The sequence below is a fragment of the Labeo rohita genome, chromosome 20, assembly GCF_022985175.1.
Source record: "Labeo rohita strain BAU-BD-2019 chromosome 20, IGBB_LRoh.1.0, whole genome shotgun sequence".
NCBI classification, from domain to species: domain Eukaryota; kingdom Metazoa; phylum Chordata; class Actinopteri; order Cypriniformes; family Cyprinidae; genus Labeo; species Labeo rohita.
Window position 1 is genome coordinate 32,647,961 of NC_066888.1, and position 18,769 is coordinate 32,666,729.

The following is an 18,769-nucleotide window of genomic DNA, read 5'->3' on the forward strand; positions in this document are numbered from 1 at the left end:
TAGGAACATGCTAGCAACATTCTAATCATGGTAAAGACATGCTAGCGACTTGCTAATCATACTACAAACATGTTGACAACTTGCTAATCATGCTACAAACATGTTAGCAACTTGCTAATTGTGATAGGAACATGCTAGCAACCTGCTAATCATGGTAGAAGCATGTTAGCAACATGGTAACAAGTTGCTAATCATGCTGGAAACATGCTAGCAACTTGTTAATCATGTTAGCAACATGCTAACAACTTGTTAATCATGTTAAAGACATGTTAGCAACATGTTAACAACTTGCTAATCATGTTAGCAACATGCTAGTTAATTATGTTAGTAACATGCTAACAACTTGCTAATCATGCTAGCAACATGCTAACAACTTGCTAATAATGCTAAAGACATGTTAACAACTTGCTAATCGTACTAGCGACATGCTAATCATGCTAGAGACTTGTTAACAACTTGTTAATTATGATAGAAACATGCTAGCAACATGCTAACAACTTGCTAATCATGCTAGCAACATGCTAACAACTTGTTAATCATACCACAAACATGTTACCAACTTGTTAATTATGCTAGAAACATGTTAGCAACTTGTTAATTATGATAGGAACATGCTAGCAACATTCTAATCATGCTAGCAACATGCTAGCAACTTGCTAATCATGCTAGCAACATGCTAACAACTTGTTAATCATACTACAAACATGTTACCAACTTGCTAATTATGCTAGGAACATGTTAGCAACTTGTTAATTATGATAGGAACATGCTAGCAACATTCTAATCATGTTAGAAACATGCTAGCAACTTGCTAATCATGTTAAAGACATGTTAGCAACTTGCTAATCAAACTACAAACATGTTAACTACTTGCTAATCATGCTAGGAACATGCTAGCAAATTGTTAATCATGCTAACAACATGGTAACAACTTGCTAATCATGTTAAAGACATGCTAGAAACATGCTAGCAACTTGTTAATCATGCTAGCAAAATGCTAACATCTTGTTAATCATGCTAAAGACATGCTAACGACTTGATAATCATACTACAAACATGTTGGCAACTTGCTAATCATGCTACAAACATGTTAGCAACTTGTTAATTGTGATAGGAACATGCTAGCAACCTGCTAATCATGGTAGAAGCATGTTAGCAACATGGTAACAAGTTGCTAATCATGCTAGAAACATGCTAGCAACTTGTTAATCATGTTAGCAACATGCTAACAACTTGTTAATCATGTTAAAGACATGCTAGCAACATGCTAACAACTTGCTAATCATGTTAGCAACATGCTAGTTAATTATGTTAGTAACATGCTAACAACATGATATCTGTCTATCTATCTGATATCTATCATATTTATATATGATTTATATTATATATATAAATACTGATTACATATAATTCTTAAATATGTACATGTAAGTGTATTTATTTATATATAATGTTATATTTCATATATTTCTTAAACATATACATGTATGTGTGTGTATTTATATATACGTAGAAATATACATAGTATACATAAATATATCATGAAAACAACTAAAAATAAAAACTTTTATTCTGGATGCAATTAATCACGATTAATCAATTTGACACCACTATAAAATATATAATTTAAAAAAACAAACCAACCAAAAAAAACAAATAAATATTAGAATTCAGAATAGTGTGTAGTAGAAGCTGGGAAACACTTGAGCAGCACTGATGAGGCGTCTCATTTTCTGTTTTACAGATCAAACTGTCTGACTTTGGATTCTGCGCTCAGATCAGCAAAGACATCCCCAAGAGGAAGTCGCTAGTCGGGACTCCATATTGGATGGCGCCAGAAGTGGTTTCAAAGACGCCGTACGGCACCGAGGTGAGCAAACATTAGCGATCGGACGTGAAAAGGAAAAGTACCTTGAATATAATGTCAGTTTAGCCTGTAATTAAATCAGATCATAAATGATGAAGTAAATACATGTTTTTAATGAACATTTAAATTGAACAATATATATATATTTTTTAATTATATACATTAAATTAAGATAATACGGTTTTATTGTAGTCTTAATATCACTTATACCAGAATCTGAATGGATATGATAGATAGTGCTTTTATTTTCATTTATTTTACAAACATTTATTTTCTTTTACAAACATTTATTTTTTTTATTTTCATTCATATCATTTTAACAACATGCTAGTAGCTTGCCAGTCATGCTAACAACATGCCAGAAACATGCTAGTAATTTGCTAATCATGCTAGAATCATGCTAGCAATGTGTTAGTAATTGTAAATCATACTAATCATGCCGACAGCATGCTAGAAAAATGCTAAAATCATACCAGAATCATGCTAGCAATGTGCTAGTAACTTGCAGATCATGGTAACAACATATTAGTAACATGTTAACCATGCAAGAAACATGCTAACATAGATAGTTATATGTTAATCATGCCAGAATCATGCTAACAGCATGCAAGTAACATGCTAGAATCATGCTAACAACGTGCTAGTAATTTGCAAATCATGCTAACTACATGTTAGTAACATGCTAGTCATGCTAGTAACATGCTAATCATGCCAGAATCATGCTAACAGCATGCTAAAATCATGCCAGAATCATGCTAGCAACATGCTAGTAACTTGCAGATAATGGTAACAACATGTTAGTAACATGCTAATCATGTTAATAGCATGTTAATAACATGTTAACCATGCAAGAAACATGTTAACATAGCTAGTAACATGCTAATCATGCCAGAATCATGCTAACAACATGCTAGAATCATGCTAACAATGTGCTAGTAATTTGCAAATCATGCTAACTACATACTAGTAAACATGCTAATCATGTTAAAATCATGCTAGAATCATGTTAATCATGCTAGTAACTTGTAGATCATGGTAACATTAACTATGCTGCTAACATAGCTAGTAACATGCTAATCATGCCAGAGGCATGCTAACAATGTGCTAGTAACATGTTAACAATGCTAGAACAATGCTAGCAGCATGCTAGTAACATAATAATAATGTTAGCAACATGTTAACATAGCTAGTTACATGCTAATCATGCCAGAATAATATTAACAACACGATGGAATCATGCTAACAGTGTGCTAGTAACTTGCAAATCATGCTAACTACATGCTAGTAACATGCTAATCATGCTAGAAGATAATTTTACAACATGCTAATAAAATGCTAGTAACTTGCTAATCATTAGCAAGAAATTTAAATTTATAAATTAGATTATAAGCAAGAAGTAAATGTTTCCACTGTAAGGTTTTCACATATTAAATGGGTAGTTTGAGCAATAACAAATACTGGAAATGTGAGCAAGAAACTGACACTCACTGACAGCTGAGTGTATTAAAAACTGTGCTGGGAAGCTGTGTTGAAATAGCTTGGGAAATGATCTTTCACTTTGACCGAGGGCATGGCTTTAGGAGATAAAACTGAGATTAATCAGATAAAAATAATGAGTTGTCCCATCCCCGTTAACAGCACATGTTCAGGTTATGACTTTGCGAATGTTCTCTGAATGTTCAAATGTTTCAATTGTTTTTTTTAATGCAAAACTTCCATTGCATTTTAGAATTCTTGGAAACAGTGAATGTTACTTTTGAATAGTCTCTGAACGTTCTGAAACAAATAGTAACATTTAAAAAAAAGTTACATTGTTACAATGTTTCAGGGCAAAAAAACATTCCAAAACAATGATATATTAATGTTGTTTTTGTGTTTTGAAAGTCTTGAACGTATTTAGTTATGAAAACATTATTTCTGTTATTTATTATTGATGTCCCCTGATTTCATGTCAGCCCCTGTTAACCCCCTTCATAAAAAAAACAAACAAACAAAACATGTAAAATAATGAACATTGAAGTGACATAATTTCTAGGAGGTTATTTTTGATGATTTACGGGGCTTGACTGAGGAAGGGACATCATGCAGTGCCAATACTGTTACTATTTTTAAAATGTATATTTAAACAATTATTTCTTACATTTAATATAATTAATATCTACAAGTAAAATCCTTTCAAAGTGTCCAATATGTGCTTTTGTGAACTTGACTATTACACAGCAATTGGCAAATTGGTTTGAAATCATCAAACCTGTTACTGCACCAATTTTGTGGAATGACCCAGTGACATTTAAAAACTCTGAATGAATGTTCTATTAATGTTTGTTCATAACTTTGAGAGAAGGTTCAAGAATATTCTGTGTTCGCTGGATTGTTACTGCAGATACTGGTAACACACACAATCTCCTACACAATCTCCCTTGTAATAGTTTGCGCTAGTTTTACTTTTGGTTCCTTGTATTTTCCTCTGACTCACAGTGTTTGTCAGTATGACTGGCAAACAGCTGCTCAGAGGACTTCTCAGACGTTTTCAACATGAGCTTTAACCATAGTTGACTGTAGTCTTGAGAATGTGGCATTTGTGTTTTCAGCTTCCCCTGAAGTTCCACCAGAATGAGGAATCAGCATCAGGGAGCTGAGTTCTGCTGAAGTGAAAGGTCATGATGTTTTGTGGTGTTTGTAGGTGGACATGTGGTCTCTGGGGATCATGGTGGTGGAGATGGTCGATGGAGAACCGCCGTATTTCAGCGAGACGCCCATAGCAGCGATGAAGAGACTGCGGGACGAGCCGGCGCCCACCGCCAGAAACATCAGCAGGGTAAAAGCAGCACAACCTTAACAGGGTTATTACAGTAAACGAAAGTGAAACTAAAACTATCAGACAAACAATTTTTTTTACCTAAAAATAAACATTCACTGAAATAAAATATAAAAAATTCCCTTTTTTTATTTCAGCTTTTAGATCAACTTCATGTACTAGAACTGAAACAAGAATGAATAAAAACTAAAAAAAAAAAAAAAAAACTCCAAAGAAACCTACTAAAAATGACCAAAACTTTACCTAAAATGAACACAAAACTTTAAAATATTAATAAAAATGACAAGCATCCCAATACTAAAAATAAATAACACTAAATGTGAAATCATAACATGCATGTGAACTATAAAAAAATTCAGAATTATACATGCTTAAAAATACTACAATTACTAAACCTAAAAAAAAAGAAAAAAAAAGGCTAAATAGAACTCTAAAAAAATGACTAAAAATGACAAAAGCACATAAAATGACTAAAATAAAAAATAAATACTAATATAAATCTAAAATATAAAAATAAAGGGCAATTCAAAATAATAACAAAACCTATAAATGGTAATATAAATCTAAAAATATAAATGTTATATAAGTACTACAATTACTAAAACTGAAAAAAAGGAAAATAAAGCTCATAGAACTCGAGTAAAAATGTCAAAAATATGTTTAAAAATAGAAAAATATATACTAATATAAATCTAAAAAAAAATACTATAAACAGAATATGAATAATACTAAAACATCACTGATTACACTCAGAAAAAAACTATTAGACATCATTGTTATTAATTAAAAAACGACAAAATAAAATATAAATGAGATGAAACACTTAAAACAAATTATAAATGTTTAAAAGTACTACATTTAATAAATGTAAAAGTGAAAAATGTATAAAAGCTCAATAGAAATATATATAACAGAAATAAATAATGTCAAAAGTATGACAAAATTACTGAATTTAAATCTGTAAAAATAAAATCTAATTAAATACAAAAATAAATATAAAAATGTAAGCTGAATAGAAATAGGCTATATAAAGACAAAAATTAATAAAAACGTCAAAAGCTTAACAAAATGACTGAATTTAAATCTATAACAATAAAATCTAATATAAATCTAAAATATTAATATATAAAAAATGTAAGCTAAATAGAAATATCTAAAAACAAAAATTCATAAAAATGCCAAAAGCTTTGCAAAAGTACTAAATCAAAAAATTGTAAAAAGTAGAAAAAATTGTAAAAGCTAATATAAACCTAAAATATAAATAGGATTTATAATACTGACAAATGCTATAAATAGTACTACTACAACACTGATTTTATGCATGCATTAAATTGAATTAAATTACGTAATTATAACCATAAACACAAGTGTCATAATTTTCCCCAAAAATCTGCTTAATGAGATTTTAATGAAGTTATTAATTGTTGTGATGTTTGACATGGTAATGTTCTAGTAATAATATCCTGTGTCTGTCCTGTGATCAGATCTCTCCCGTCCTGAGGGATTTTCTGGACTCGATGTTGACGCGTGATCCGCTGGAGCGAGCGAGCGCCGCTGATCTTCTCCAGCATCCCTTCCTGCTGCAGGCGGCTTCTCCTCGCTGTCTGGTGCCGCTGGTGGAGCAGTACCGCAAACGCATGTCCCGCTGCTGACCGCCCCGCCACCATTAGCACTTTTGTGACTGTGATCGTTCCTGATCTACTGAAACACTGAGCTGGACTGCTGACGTTCCTTCTGGAGACCCTCATGCAGGAGGACAGGAGCAATTGACCCCAAACCTATCATTCTGTCAGCATTTATTCCTCTTACTCTAATGCGTTTGCACAGAACCTGAGACATTATGTGCCATGTGTGATTATGAGACTGTGCTGGCGGGTTTATGAAATCCATCTGATGATTGTTCACAACGTTTGGAAGACTGTTTCTGCTAAAAGGACAAGAAATTAAAAGGTAATTGCGACCTTATTTCTAACAATTTTGAAGGAAAAAAAAACAATTGCGAGACGAAAAATGGAAAAGTCAGAATTGCAATTGTGAGGAAAAAATGTAATTGTGAGACAAAGTCAGAACTGGAGGAGAAAAGGTCAGAATTGTGAGAAAAACAGAATTGTGAGAAAAATAGAGTTGTGATATATTAAGTCAGAACTGAGGAAAAAATAGAATTGTGAGATATAGTCAGAATTGAGAAAAATAGAACTGCAAAATATAAAGTCAGAATTGGGAGAAAAAATAAAACTAAAAAATAAATTCGCAAGATATAAAGTCAGTTGTGAGGAAAAAATTAACTGTGAAAAATTTGGAGAAAAATAGAATTGTGAGATATAAAGTCAGAATTGAGAAAAAAATTGAATTGAGGAAAAAATAGAATTGCGATATATAAAGTCAAAATGGAGAAAAATTTGAATCGAGAAAAAATAGAATTGTGAGGGAAATTAGAATTTTGTGAGATATAAAGTCCGAATTGAGAAAAAAATTGAATTGTGAGGAAAAAATTGAATTGCAATATATAAAGTCAGAATTTAGAAAAATTTGAATTGAGAAAAAATAGAATTGTGAGATATACAGTCAGAACTGAGAAAAATAGAATTGTGAGATATAAAGTCAGAATTGGGAGAAGAAATAGAACTGTAAAAAACAGAATTGCAAGATATAGTCAATTGTGAAAGGAAAAATGCGAAATAAAAAGTCAGAATTGACAAAAATTTGAATTGTGAGGAAAAAGTGGAGTTGAGATATAAAGTCAGAACTTTCAAAAAATAATTATAAAGAAAAATAGAATTGTATGATATATAGCCAGACTTGTGAGAAAAATAGAACTGCGAGATATAATCAGAATTGAGAAAAAATAGAATTGTGAGAAAAAAATTGAGAGATATAAAGTCAGAATTGAGAAAAAATTGAATTATGAGGGAAAAATAGAATTTTAAGGAAAAAATAGAATTGAGAGACAAAGTCAGAATTGAGAAAAATTAGAATTATAAGTAAAAAAAGGAATTGTGAGAAAAATAGAATTGAGAGATATAAAGTCAGAACTGAGAAAAAATAGAATTGTGAGCCATAAAGTCAGACTTGTGATAAAAATAAAATTGTGAGATATAGTCAGAATTGATAAAAAAAAATAGAATTGTGAGAAAAAATTGAACTGTGAGGAAAAGAATTATGAGATATAAAGTCAGACTTGTGAGAAAAATTAAACTGAGAGATATAGTCAGAATTGAGAAAAAATAGAATTATGAGGAAAAAATAGAATTGTGAGAAAAAATAGAATTGAGATAGTCAGACTTGAGAAAAATTTAGAATTACAAGGAAAAAATAGAATTGTGAGAAAAAATAGAATTGAGAGATATAAAGTCAGAATTGAGAAAAAAGAATTATGAGGAAAAAATGGAATTGTGAGAAAAAATAGAATTGCAAAACAAAGTCAGACTTGAGAAAAATAGAATTCTGAGATATAAAGTCAATTGTAAGAAAAAAAAATAATTGTGAGAAAACAATTCTGAGAAAAATAGAATTACGAGAAAAATTTAGAATTGCAAAAAAATGTGAGATATAAAGTCAAAATTGTGAGATTAAAAAGTCACAATTACCTTTTTTTTTTTTTTTTTTTAATCCCATGGCAGAAACAAGCATCCATAACAATGAGACCAGAAATATGAATCATGTTGACTTTAAAATAAAACTTTTATGACTGTGCAGCTTTGGATAAAAAGCATGTGTTAAATGATGTTAAATTTTATAATAACTGTGTCTATGAAACTGAACTCGAGCTCTTCTGCAAACCAGCAGACTGTGGAGACACTCAACGCTGTTTGTATTTTATATTCCGAGATGTTAAAGGACAATAAATGATTTTTTTTTTTATTCATAGCTCTTGTTGCAAATGTCTTAAGTTGCATGTCAGATCTGTTTCTCATTTTTAAGTAAGCATTACTTTTACAAAATACATGATGTGCAATGTAACACATATTGAATACATGGTTGAAACTTGCAAGAAACAGCTCCTTAACCAAAGAAAGCTGTTAAAGCTGTAAAACTGATAACTGAGGGCTGTTTAATGAGTGCCTATCATAATTATAATCATTTAGATGAATCGGTTCATAAATGTAGTCTCCTCCTGGTTGTTTTCATTCTGTAAATTCTTTATCCAACGGTTTTGACCACACACTGATGAACACGTGTTTCCCATGAAGTGAACGTGCATGAACACTTCTGTCAGCTCATCTACTGCCTGATAAACTCATTTACTTGTGTAGCACTTACATACTTATGACCAACAAATATTTCAAGTTTTTAATCAACGTCAAGTTGTAAGAAAACTATGTGAAAATAAACAACAAAAAAACTAATAAAATCACAAAAAAATATGAAAAGAAATTAAATATTAATATGACTTTATCAATATAATAAAATGTTAAAATGAAAACCTAAAATACTCAGAAAAACTTTTATTTATACTAAAATAACATTAAATGTGAAAACATAAAATGCATATAAATGCATGTTTTTTTTTTCATGCTGTGCTATTGTACACCTAAACTATTAAAAACAAGGTTTATCTCAAAAATACAATATAAATATTAGAAATTAAATATTAGATGTAAACTAAACTCAAACTTGAAAAAAATAAACAAAAATTATAAATGTTAAAAAAATACTACAATTACTAAAACAAACTGAAAAATAAATTATATAAATCACTTGGACTACAATTCTAAAAAACTATGAAAAGATATTTTTGTTAATTGAAATAAAGCCGGAATTACTAAAAGTGAAAAGTAAAGCTAAATTGAAATATAAAAACAAAAGCATATAAAACTACTATAAAAAATCTATATATTAAAATGAAAACTGGTTTCATTCAGTATCTGCAATAAAACTAAAATAACATATGAAAACATAACATAAACAAAAACATAAAAATAAAAGCTCCATTAAAATATTAACAAATAGTATAAGCATGTAGTAAATTGTATATATAAGTACATATAAAAAAGTCTTTAAAAAAGTATAAAAGAAATACTAAATCAACACTAATTTTGTGCATGAAATAAAATCACTTAATTATATCATGACCATGAATGTCCAGTCTATGCCATAATTCTGCCTAAAATCCGCCTAATAGGATTTAAAATTAAAGACTGCATTAAGAATTTTTTTGTTCATGGAACATTAGGAACACTAGGCCTCATTCATGAAATGTAAGTCATTCATAAAACCTTAGGATTTTGCATTGATTTGCATGCATATGTGCATGAGAATGGATTTCGAGATGAGTTGCACAGATTTTTTTTTTTTTGTTTCATGAATGAGGCTCAGTGACAGTACCAAGAGGCAGATAATAACAGAAGAGGAACAGACTTCTTTTCATTCCTGCGTTCTATTTCGGTGGTGTCTCTGAGTGAGGATGAGTCGGGACGTCCTTCACTGTCAGTGATCTCACAGGCGTCAGAGGAGCTTTGATAAAGTCAAACACAGATAAAACACAAGCAGATTCCTGACTCTCAGCTCCTGTTAGAGCACAACAGCTTTGTCCTACTTAACACAAACATTACATGATCTGTTTTCTGTTTATTATTGCCCAAGCAATATTGTCCTAAATTATTGTTTTTTATACTATTTTGGCATATATGTATATACACCGGTGTAGAGAAGTTTTAGCTCACCAAGGCTGCATTTTTTTGAACAAAAATACAGTAAAAACAGTAATATTGTGACATATTATTACAATCTCAAATATCTGTTTCCTATGTGAATATCTGTTAAAATGTAATTTATTTCTGTGATGTGCAGCTGAATTTTCAGCATCATTACTCCAGTCTTCAGTGTCACATGATCCTTCAGAAATCATTCTAATATGCTGATTTGCTGCTCAACAAACTTTTCTGATTATTATCAGTGTTGAAAAGTTTTTTTGTGAAAATGGAAATTGAAATATAAATATGTTGTAACGTAATGTCTTTACTGCCAATTTACTGCTTTTTTGCTGAATAAAAAAAAGTATATTTACAAAGTTAATTTTGACCAGTTTAATGTGCCCTAAATATAAGCATTAATTCCTAAATAAATAAATAACCTTTCACATATGAGACCAGTGTTGGGGAAAGTTAAAAGTAATGCATTACAATATTGAGTTACTCTGTAAAAAAGTAACTAATTACGTTACTTAGTTACTTTTTATGGAAAGTAATGCCTTACTTTACTTTTGAGTTACTTTGTAAATCTGGGCAGGGCTTGCTTCTTTGTTTTTAATATAAAAAGTTATATTTTTGGCAAATGTAAAAGCCTTTTCTCACCAAAAGCCTCAGGTTTTGAGAAAAGTTATTCATAAATTCATGTCTGTAAAACAACTCAAGTCAACTGCAAAGTTGAGACCGCAGAAGAAAAAAATGTCAGCTCTTCAGTTTAAAAAAAAAAAAAAAAAAAAAAAAAAAAAAGGAAAACAAAAGTTAGATTATCTTGAGTAATTTTGCTTATTAGTATGGTTTAATTGGATCATCGAAAATCGGCAGCAAAAACACTGGTTAACAAAATGGGATTAAATGCATAAAGGATATTTGTATTAAAAAGTAATGCATTACTAGTTACTTGGAAAAAGTAATAATATTATGTAACTTGCGTTACTTGTAATACGTAACCCCCAACATTGTATGAGACCATATGATCATCTGAATGAATACACTTCCATTGATATATGGTTTGTTAGGATAAGACAATATTTAGCCAAAATACAACTATTTGAAAATCTGGAATCTGAGGGTGCAAATAAATAAATAAATACAAATATTGAGAAAACTGCCGTTAAAGTTGTTCAAATTAAGTTCTTAGCAATACATATTACTAATTAAGTTTTGATATATTTATGGTAGGAAATGTACAAAATATTTTCATGGAGCATGATATTTACTTAATATCCTAATCATTTTTGGAATAAAAGAAAAATCAATAATTTAAATCCACTGTATTGTTGGTTATTGCTTCAAATATACCCATGCTACTTACGAAGCTGTTGGGAAAAAAATGCATCAAATTCTAACCATTATACCATTATAGTCTTAGCATAATTAAAAAAACAAAAAAAAAAAAACAAAAAAAAAATTATATATATATATGTTTTTTTTCTTTTTTATATTTATTTACTTTTTCAAATTATGTTAAGACTATATATATATATATATATATATATATATATATATATATACACACACATTGCATTAATTTCAAACAAAATGTGAGGTTCATACCTAATGCTTGTTGTATGTCTAATATTTCTAAAGGCTGGAAACAATCGGGAGGTGTTGTTGTCTATATAAGGATATCAACAACTAAAGGTCTTGTTACTGACCCCTCACCACTTTTAACTTCTGATAAAAACCCTGTCCCTGTGTTCTTTACTTTCACATCCTTATTTGGATCTCCGTTACCGTCTATAAAAACCAAGCACTAGTGGTTTGCGTCTCTACAGTTTCCTCAGCCGAGGTGTGCTCATCAACTCTCAGTGTACCTGGAAATCTCAAGCAGTCACTATGGGTGATGCTCTGATGGCAGAGTTTGGAAAGGCAGCTCCCTTCCTGAGGAAGTCTGAGAAAGAGCGTCTGGAAGCTCAGACCAGAGCCTTTGACATCAAGACCGAATGCTTTGTTGTGGATGAAAAGGTGGAGTTTGTGAAGGGGCAAATTGTCAGCAAGGATGGAGGGAAGGTCACTGTTAAGACTGAGGATGGGCGGACGCTGACTGTTAAGGACGGAGATGTCCATCCGCAGAACCCGCCTAAATTCGATAAAATCGAAGACATGGCCATGCTCACGTTCCTTCACGAGCCTGCGGTGCTGTTCAACCTCAAAGAGCGTTACGCAGCCTGGATGATCTACACGTACTCCGGGCTGTTCTGCGTAACCGTCAACCCTTACAAGTGGTTACCCGTGTACGACTCGGAAGTAGTTGCTGCTTACAGAGGTAAGAAGAGATCGGAGGCTCCGCCTCACATCTTTTCTATCTCAGATAATGCTTATCAATACATGCTAACTGACCGGGAGAACCAGTCCATCCTTATCACCGGAGAATCTGGTGCTGGGAAGACGGTCAACACCAAGAGAGTCATCCAGTATTTTGCAAGCATTGCTGCCGCGGGCGGAGCGACCGGAAAGAAAGACTCCAACAAGGGAACCCTGGAGGATCAGATTATTCAGGCTAACCCTGCACTCGAAGCGTTCGGCAATGCTAAAACAGTGAGAAACGACAACTCGTCTCGCTTTGGGAAATTCATCCGTATTCACTTCGGGACGAGCGGTAAACTGTCCTCGGCGGATATCGAAACGTACCTGCTGGAGAAGTCTCGGGTGACCTTCCAACTAAAATCTGAGAGGAACTACCATATCTTCTTCCAAATTCTGTCCAATGAAAAGCCTGAACTGCTGGACATGCTGTTGGTAACCAACAATCCATATGACTACTCTTACATCTCCCAAGGAGAAGTATCCGTCCCGTCTATCAACGACAACGAGGAGCTGCTTGCTACTGACAAGGCATTTGATGTACTCGGTTTCACGGCTGAAGAAAAGATGGGAGTCTACAAGCTGACAGGTGCTATCATGCACTATGGCAATATGAAATTCAAGCAGAAGCAGCGCGAGGAGCAGGCAGAGCCTGATGGCACTGAAGACGCAGATAAGGCAGCTTATCTAATGGGGTTGAACTCTGCTGACCTGCTCAAAGGACTCTGCCATCCAAGGGTCAAGGTAGGCAATGAGTATGTTACGAAAGGACAGAGTGTGGACCAAGTGTATTACTCAACTGGTGCACTGGCAAAGTCAGTGTATGAAAAAATGTTCAACTGGATGGTGGTAAGAATCAACCAATCCCTTGACACGAAGCAACATCGGCAATACTTCATCGGCGTGCTAGACATCGCTGGCTTTGAAATCTTTGATTTCAACACATTTGAACAACTCTGCATCAATTTCACAAACGAAAAGCTGCAACAGTTTTTCAACCACCACATGTTCGTTCTGGAACAAGAGGAATACAAAAAAGAGGGGATTGACTGGGAGTTCATTGACTTCGGGATGGATCTGCAAGCTTGCATCGATCTGATTGAGAAACCCCTAGGGATCATGTCCATTCTGGAGGAAGAGTGCATGTTTCCAAAGGCCAGCGATCAGACATTCAAAGCAAAGCTTTATGACAACCACCTGGGCAAGACAAATATTTTCCAAAAGCCACGAGTTGTGAAGGGAAAGGCGGAAGCGCACTTTGCCTTAGCCCACTATGCAGGTACTGTTGACTATAATATTACCGGCTGGCTGGTGAAGAACAAAGACCCACTGAATGAAACCGTAGTTGGGCTCTATCAGAAATCCTCTCTGAAGTTGTTGAGTACACTCTTCTCAAGTTATGCAGGAGCAGAGGCAGCAGAAAAGTCGGGAGGGAAAGGGGCCAAGAAAAAGGGGTCCTCTTTTCAGACAGTGTCTGCCCTGCACAGAGAAAACCTCAACAAATTAATGACCAATCTGAAAACCACTCACCCACACTTTGTCCGTTGTTTGATTCCAAATGAGAGCAAGACTCCTGGAATCATGGACAACTGTCTGGTCATGCACCAGCTTCGCTGCAATGGTGTACTAGAGGGCATCAGGATCTGCAGGAAAGGTTTCCCAAACAGGATCCTCTATGGTGATTTCAAACAGCGGTACAGAATCCTAAACGCCTCTGCCATCCCAGAAGGTCAGTTCATTGAAAACAAGAAGAGTGCAGAGAAGCTGTTAGGCTCACTAGACATCGACCACACGCAATACAAATTTGGCCACACAAAAGTCTTTTTTAAAGCCGGCCTGCTTGGTACCTTAGAAGAGATGCGAGATGACCAACTCGCTCGCATCCTCACTAGGATACAAGCTTATGCTCGTGGATTACTGATGAGAGTCGAGTTTCAGAAACTGGTGGAGCGTAGAGATGCCCTCATGGTCATCCAGTGGAATCTTCGCTCCTTCCTTGGTGTAAAAAATTGGCCATGGATGAAACTGTTCTTTAAGATAAAACCTTTGCTAAGGAGTGCTGAGTCTGAAAAGGAGATGGCAAACATGAAGGATGAATTCAATAAGTTAAAAGAAGCTTTGGAGAAATCTGAGGCCAGGAGGAAAGAGTTAGAGGAGAAAATGGTTTCTCTTCTTCAAGAGAAGAATGACTTGCATCTTCAGCTGCAGTCAGAGCAAGACACCCTAACAGATGCCGAAGAACGATGTGAACAGCTCATAAAAAGCAAAATCCAGCTAGAAGCTAAAGTCAAAGAACTGTCAGAGCGCATAGAGGACGAGGAAGAGATAAATGCTGACCTCACAGCCAAGAAACGCAAGTTGGAGGATGAATGTTCTGAGCTGAAGAAAGACATAGATGACCTTGAGCTGACACTGGCCAAGGTGGAAAAGGAAAAACACGCCACTGAGAACAAAGTCAAGAATCTGACTGAAGAAATGGCATCCCTTGATGAAAGCATAATGAAACTCACAAAAGAAAAGAAAGCTCTACAAGAGGCTCACCAGCAAACACTGGATGACCTTCAAAGCGAGGAGGACAAAGTAAATACATTGACAAAAGCAAAAGCTAAGCTTGAACAACAGGTGGACGACCTTGAGGGCTCATTGGAACAAGAAAAAAAAGTTAGGATGGACTTGGAGCGTAGCAAGAGGAAACTGGAAGGAGACGTGAAACTGACTCAGGAGAATGTCATGGACTTGGAGAATGACAAACAGCAGCTAGAGGAAAAACTTAAAAAGAAAGACTTTGAAATTAACCAGCTGAATGGAAAGATTGAAGACGAGCAAATAGCTTCAGCACAGTTGCAGAAAAAATTAAAAGAAAATCAAGCTCGGATTGAAGAACTGGAGGAGGAGCTGGATGCGGAACGTGCGGCTCGTGCAAAGGTGGAGAAACAAAGATCGGATATTTCTAGAGAACTGGAGGACATCAGCGAGCGCCTAGAGGAGGCAGGTGGGGCCACGTGTGCTCAGGTAGAACTCAATAAAAAAAGGGAGTCCGAGTTTCAAAAGTTACGCAGGGACCTTGAGGAAGCCACCCTTCAGCATGAGGCCACTACTGCCTCCCTTCGGAAGAAGCATGCAGACAGCGTGGCTGAACTTGGGGAACAGATTGACAATCTGCAAAGGGTCAAACAAAAGTTAGAGAAAGAAAAAGTTGAATTCAAGTTGGAATTGGATGACCTTTCCTCGAACATGGAGAGTGTTGTAAAGGCCAAGGTGAATCTGGAAAAGATGTGCCGCTCACTGGAAGATCAGATGAATGAGCATCGGTCAAAAGCTGAAGAAGCCCAGAGAGCTCTGAATGACTTGTCTACCCAGAAAGCCAAGTTGCTGACTGAAAATGGGGAACTTGGGCGACAACTTGAGGAGAAGGAATGTCTGATTTCCCAACTCACAAGAGGAAAGACCTCCTACAGCCAGCAACTTGAAGACCTGAGAAGGCAACTTGAGGAAGAGGTGAAAGCAAAGAATGCTCTCGCTCACGCTGTACAGTCAGCCCGTCACGATTGTGACTTACTGAGAGAGCAATTTGAAGAAGAACAAGAAGCAAAGGCTGAGCTCCAACGGGCGTTATCCAAGACCAATACAGAGGTAGCAACATGGAGGGCAAGGTACGAGACCGATGGAATTCAGAGAACAGAGGAACTGGAGGAAGCCAAGAAGAAGCTTGTACAAAAATTGCAAGAAGCAGAGGAAGCAGTGGAAGCAGTGAATGCAAAGTGTTCTTCTCTTGAGAAGACAAAACATCGCCTGCAGAATGAGATCGAGGATCTGATGCTAGATCTTGAACGCTCGAATGCAGCATCTGCAGTCCTGGATAAAAAGCAGAGATCCTTTGACAAAGTCATCGCGGAGTGGAAACAAAAGTACGAAGAGTCACAATGTGAGCTTGAGGGAGCACAAAAGGAAGCCCGCGCCTTGAGCACTGAGCTCTTTAAACTAAAGAATTCTTATGAAGAAACTCTAGACCACCTTGAGACTGTCAAGAGGGAAAACAAGAACCTACAAGAGGAAATCTCTGACTTGACGGATCAAGTGGGTGAGGGACGAAAAAGTGTTCATGAGTTAGAAAAACTGAGGAAACAACTGGAACAGGAGAAAGCAGAGTTGCAGTCTGCACTAGAGGAAGCTGATGCTTCAGTTGAGCATGAAGAAGGTAAGATCCTACGAGCTCAGCTGGAGTTCAACCAGTTGAAGGCAGATGTTGACCGTAAGATGGTTGAGAAGGATGAGGAAATGGAACAAGCAAAAAGAAACTACCAACGAATGGTTGAATCCTTGCAAGCCTCTCTCGAGGCAGAGACTAGAAGCCGTAACGAGGCCTTAAGAGTTAAAAAGAAGATGGAGGGAGACCTTAATGAAATGGAAATTCAATTAAGCCAGGCCAACAGACAGGCAGCCGATGCCCAGAAGCAGCTGAAACTGATCCAGACGTCCTTAAAGGACACTCAACTTCAGCTAGACGACACGCTTCACAGTAACGATGATCTCAAAGAAAACATCGCCCTGTTGGAGCGCAGACACAACCTGATTCAAGCAGAACTAGAAGAACTGAGAGCAGTGCTGGAACAAACAGACAGGTGTCGCAAACTAGCCGAACAAGAACTTACTGAAGCGACCGAGAGGATGCAACTCTTGCACTCCCAAAACACTAGCCTCATCAATCAAAAGAAGAAGCAAGAATCAGATCTGCTTCAGCTGCAAAACGAAATAGAGGAGCTGGTGCAAGAGAACCGCAATGCAGAAGAAAAGGCTAAGAAAGCCATCACTGATGCAGCCATGATGGCTGAAGAGTTAAAGAAGGAACAAGACACTAGTGCACACCTCGAAAGAATGAAAAAGAACATGGAGCAGACCATTAAGGACCTACAACACCGTCTAGATGAAGCAGAGCAAGTAGCAATGAAAGGCGGGAAAAAGCAACTACAAAAAATGGAGGCACGTGTCCGTGATCTTGAGAACGAGTTGGACGCAGAGCAAAAGCGAGGTTCTGAGACCATCAAGAGTGTGAGAAAGTATGAGCGACGCATAAAGGAGCTGACTTATCAGACAGATGAGGATCGCAAGAACCTGGCAAGGCTGCAGGACTTAGTGGACAAGCTACAACTGAAAGTCAAATCATACAAACGGTCTGCCGAAGAAGCAGAGGAACAGGCAAATGCCAACTTGGCCAAATTACGAAAGCTGCAGCACGAGCTGGAGGAGGCAGAAGAGCGGGCAGACATTGCAGAATCTCAAGTAAACAAGCTGCGGGCTAAAACTAGAGATGGTTTACCTGGAAAGAAATCCCAGGATGAGTAATATCTTGAGTAGTTGTGCAATTTCACCTAGAATTGTTTGTTCACTCATTTTAAGATTAGCACCTGGAAACCTCTAAAGCAAGCATAGGCAAACTCAGTCCTGGAGGGCCAGGGTCTTGCAGAGTTTAGCGCCAACCCTGATAAAACCAACCTGTCTGTAGCCTTCTAGTAATCCTGGAGACATTGATTAGCCTGTTCTCTGCAGGGACACCAGCCCTCCAGGAACAAGTTTGCCCATGCCTGCTCTGAAGAATTAAACATTAGCCAAACCATACGTATAAATGAACAAAATAGCATGGAGGCAATACTCAATAATGAATGTTTTGGCTTTTTGTTGAAACTGAAATAAAATACTTTTAAATTGCAGAAATCTCATCTTTTGTTAATGACACCACATATGACCGCATCAATTTACAACAAGTTATATACAAAGACACAAGACTTATCAGTTATCCCATTTATTTTCACATGACCAAAAGCAATTCATAAATTGGCTGAGGCCAACCACTTTTCAAATGGGAGCAGCACAGAACTAAGTTTTTCATACAAAAATAGGACAAACATTTTATCAGATAATATCAATACTGTTCAGCAACAGCAGTAACAACAAAAAGAAAAACTAAAACTATTCAAATTAAAATCACTTTAGTACTTCTTCAACCAATCTAACTCCATAACATACAGTTTATTTACAGTTTCTCACAGACATCACACAAAACATATTTTGCTTTCAATGCATCGGTCTAAACTT

At 35.5% G+C, this 18,769-nt stretch overlaps 2 protein-coding genes across 3 annotated transcripts in view; both read left to right on the top strand.

Moving 5' to 3' along the window:
• pak6b (p21 protein (Cdc42/Rac)-activated kinase 6b) overlaps positions 1 to 8,552 on the top strand; it is a 47,271-nt gene extending 38,719 nt beyond the window's left edge. For both annotated transcript variants that reach the window (XM_051137999.1, XM_051138000.1), the window contains 3 exons: positions 1,745 to 1,870; positions 4,551 to 4,685; positions 6,170 to 8,552. In XM_051137999.1, the coding sequence (XP_050993956.1) occupies positions 1,745 to 1,870; positions 4,551 to 4,685; positions 6,170 to 6,337 (429 nt within the window). In that variant the 3' untranslated portion in view covers positions 6,338 to 8,552. The remainder of the gene's footprint in view (positions 1 to 1,744; positions 1,871 to 4,550; positions 4,686 to 6,169) is intronic.
• Positions 8,553 to 12,208: 3,656 nt separating this feature from the next.
• Positions 12,209 to 18,378, top strand: myh6 (myosin, heavy chain 6, cardiac muscle, alpha). The gene has a single exon (XM_051137996.1). It carries the CDS (start codon positions 12,209 to 12,211, stop codon positions 18,017 to 18,019), a length of 5,811 nt encoding a protein of 1,936 aa, XP_050993953.1. The 3' UTR covers positions 18,020 to 18,378.
• The last annotated feature ends 391 nt before the right edge of the window (positions 18,379 to 18,769 follow it).

Excerpts from the sequence above, each read along its gene's own strand:
- myh6 (XM_051137996.1), top strand. The coding sequence starts at position 12,209 with ATGGGTGATGCTCTGATGGCAGAGTTTGGAAAGGCAGCTCCCTTCCTG.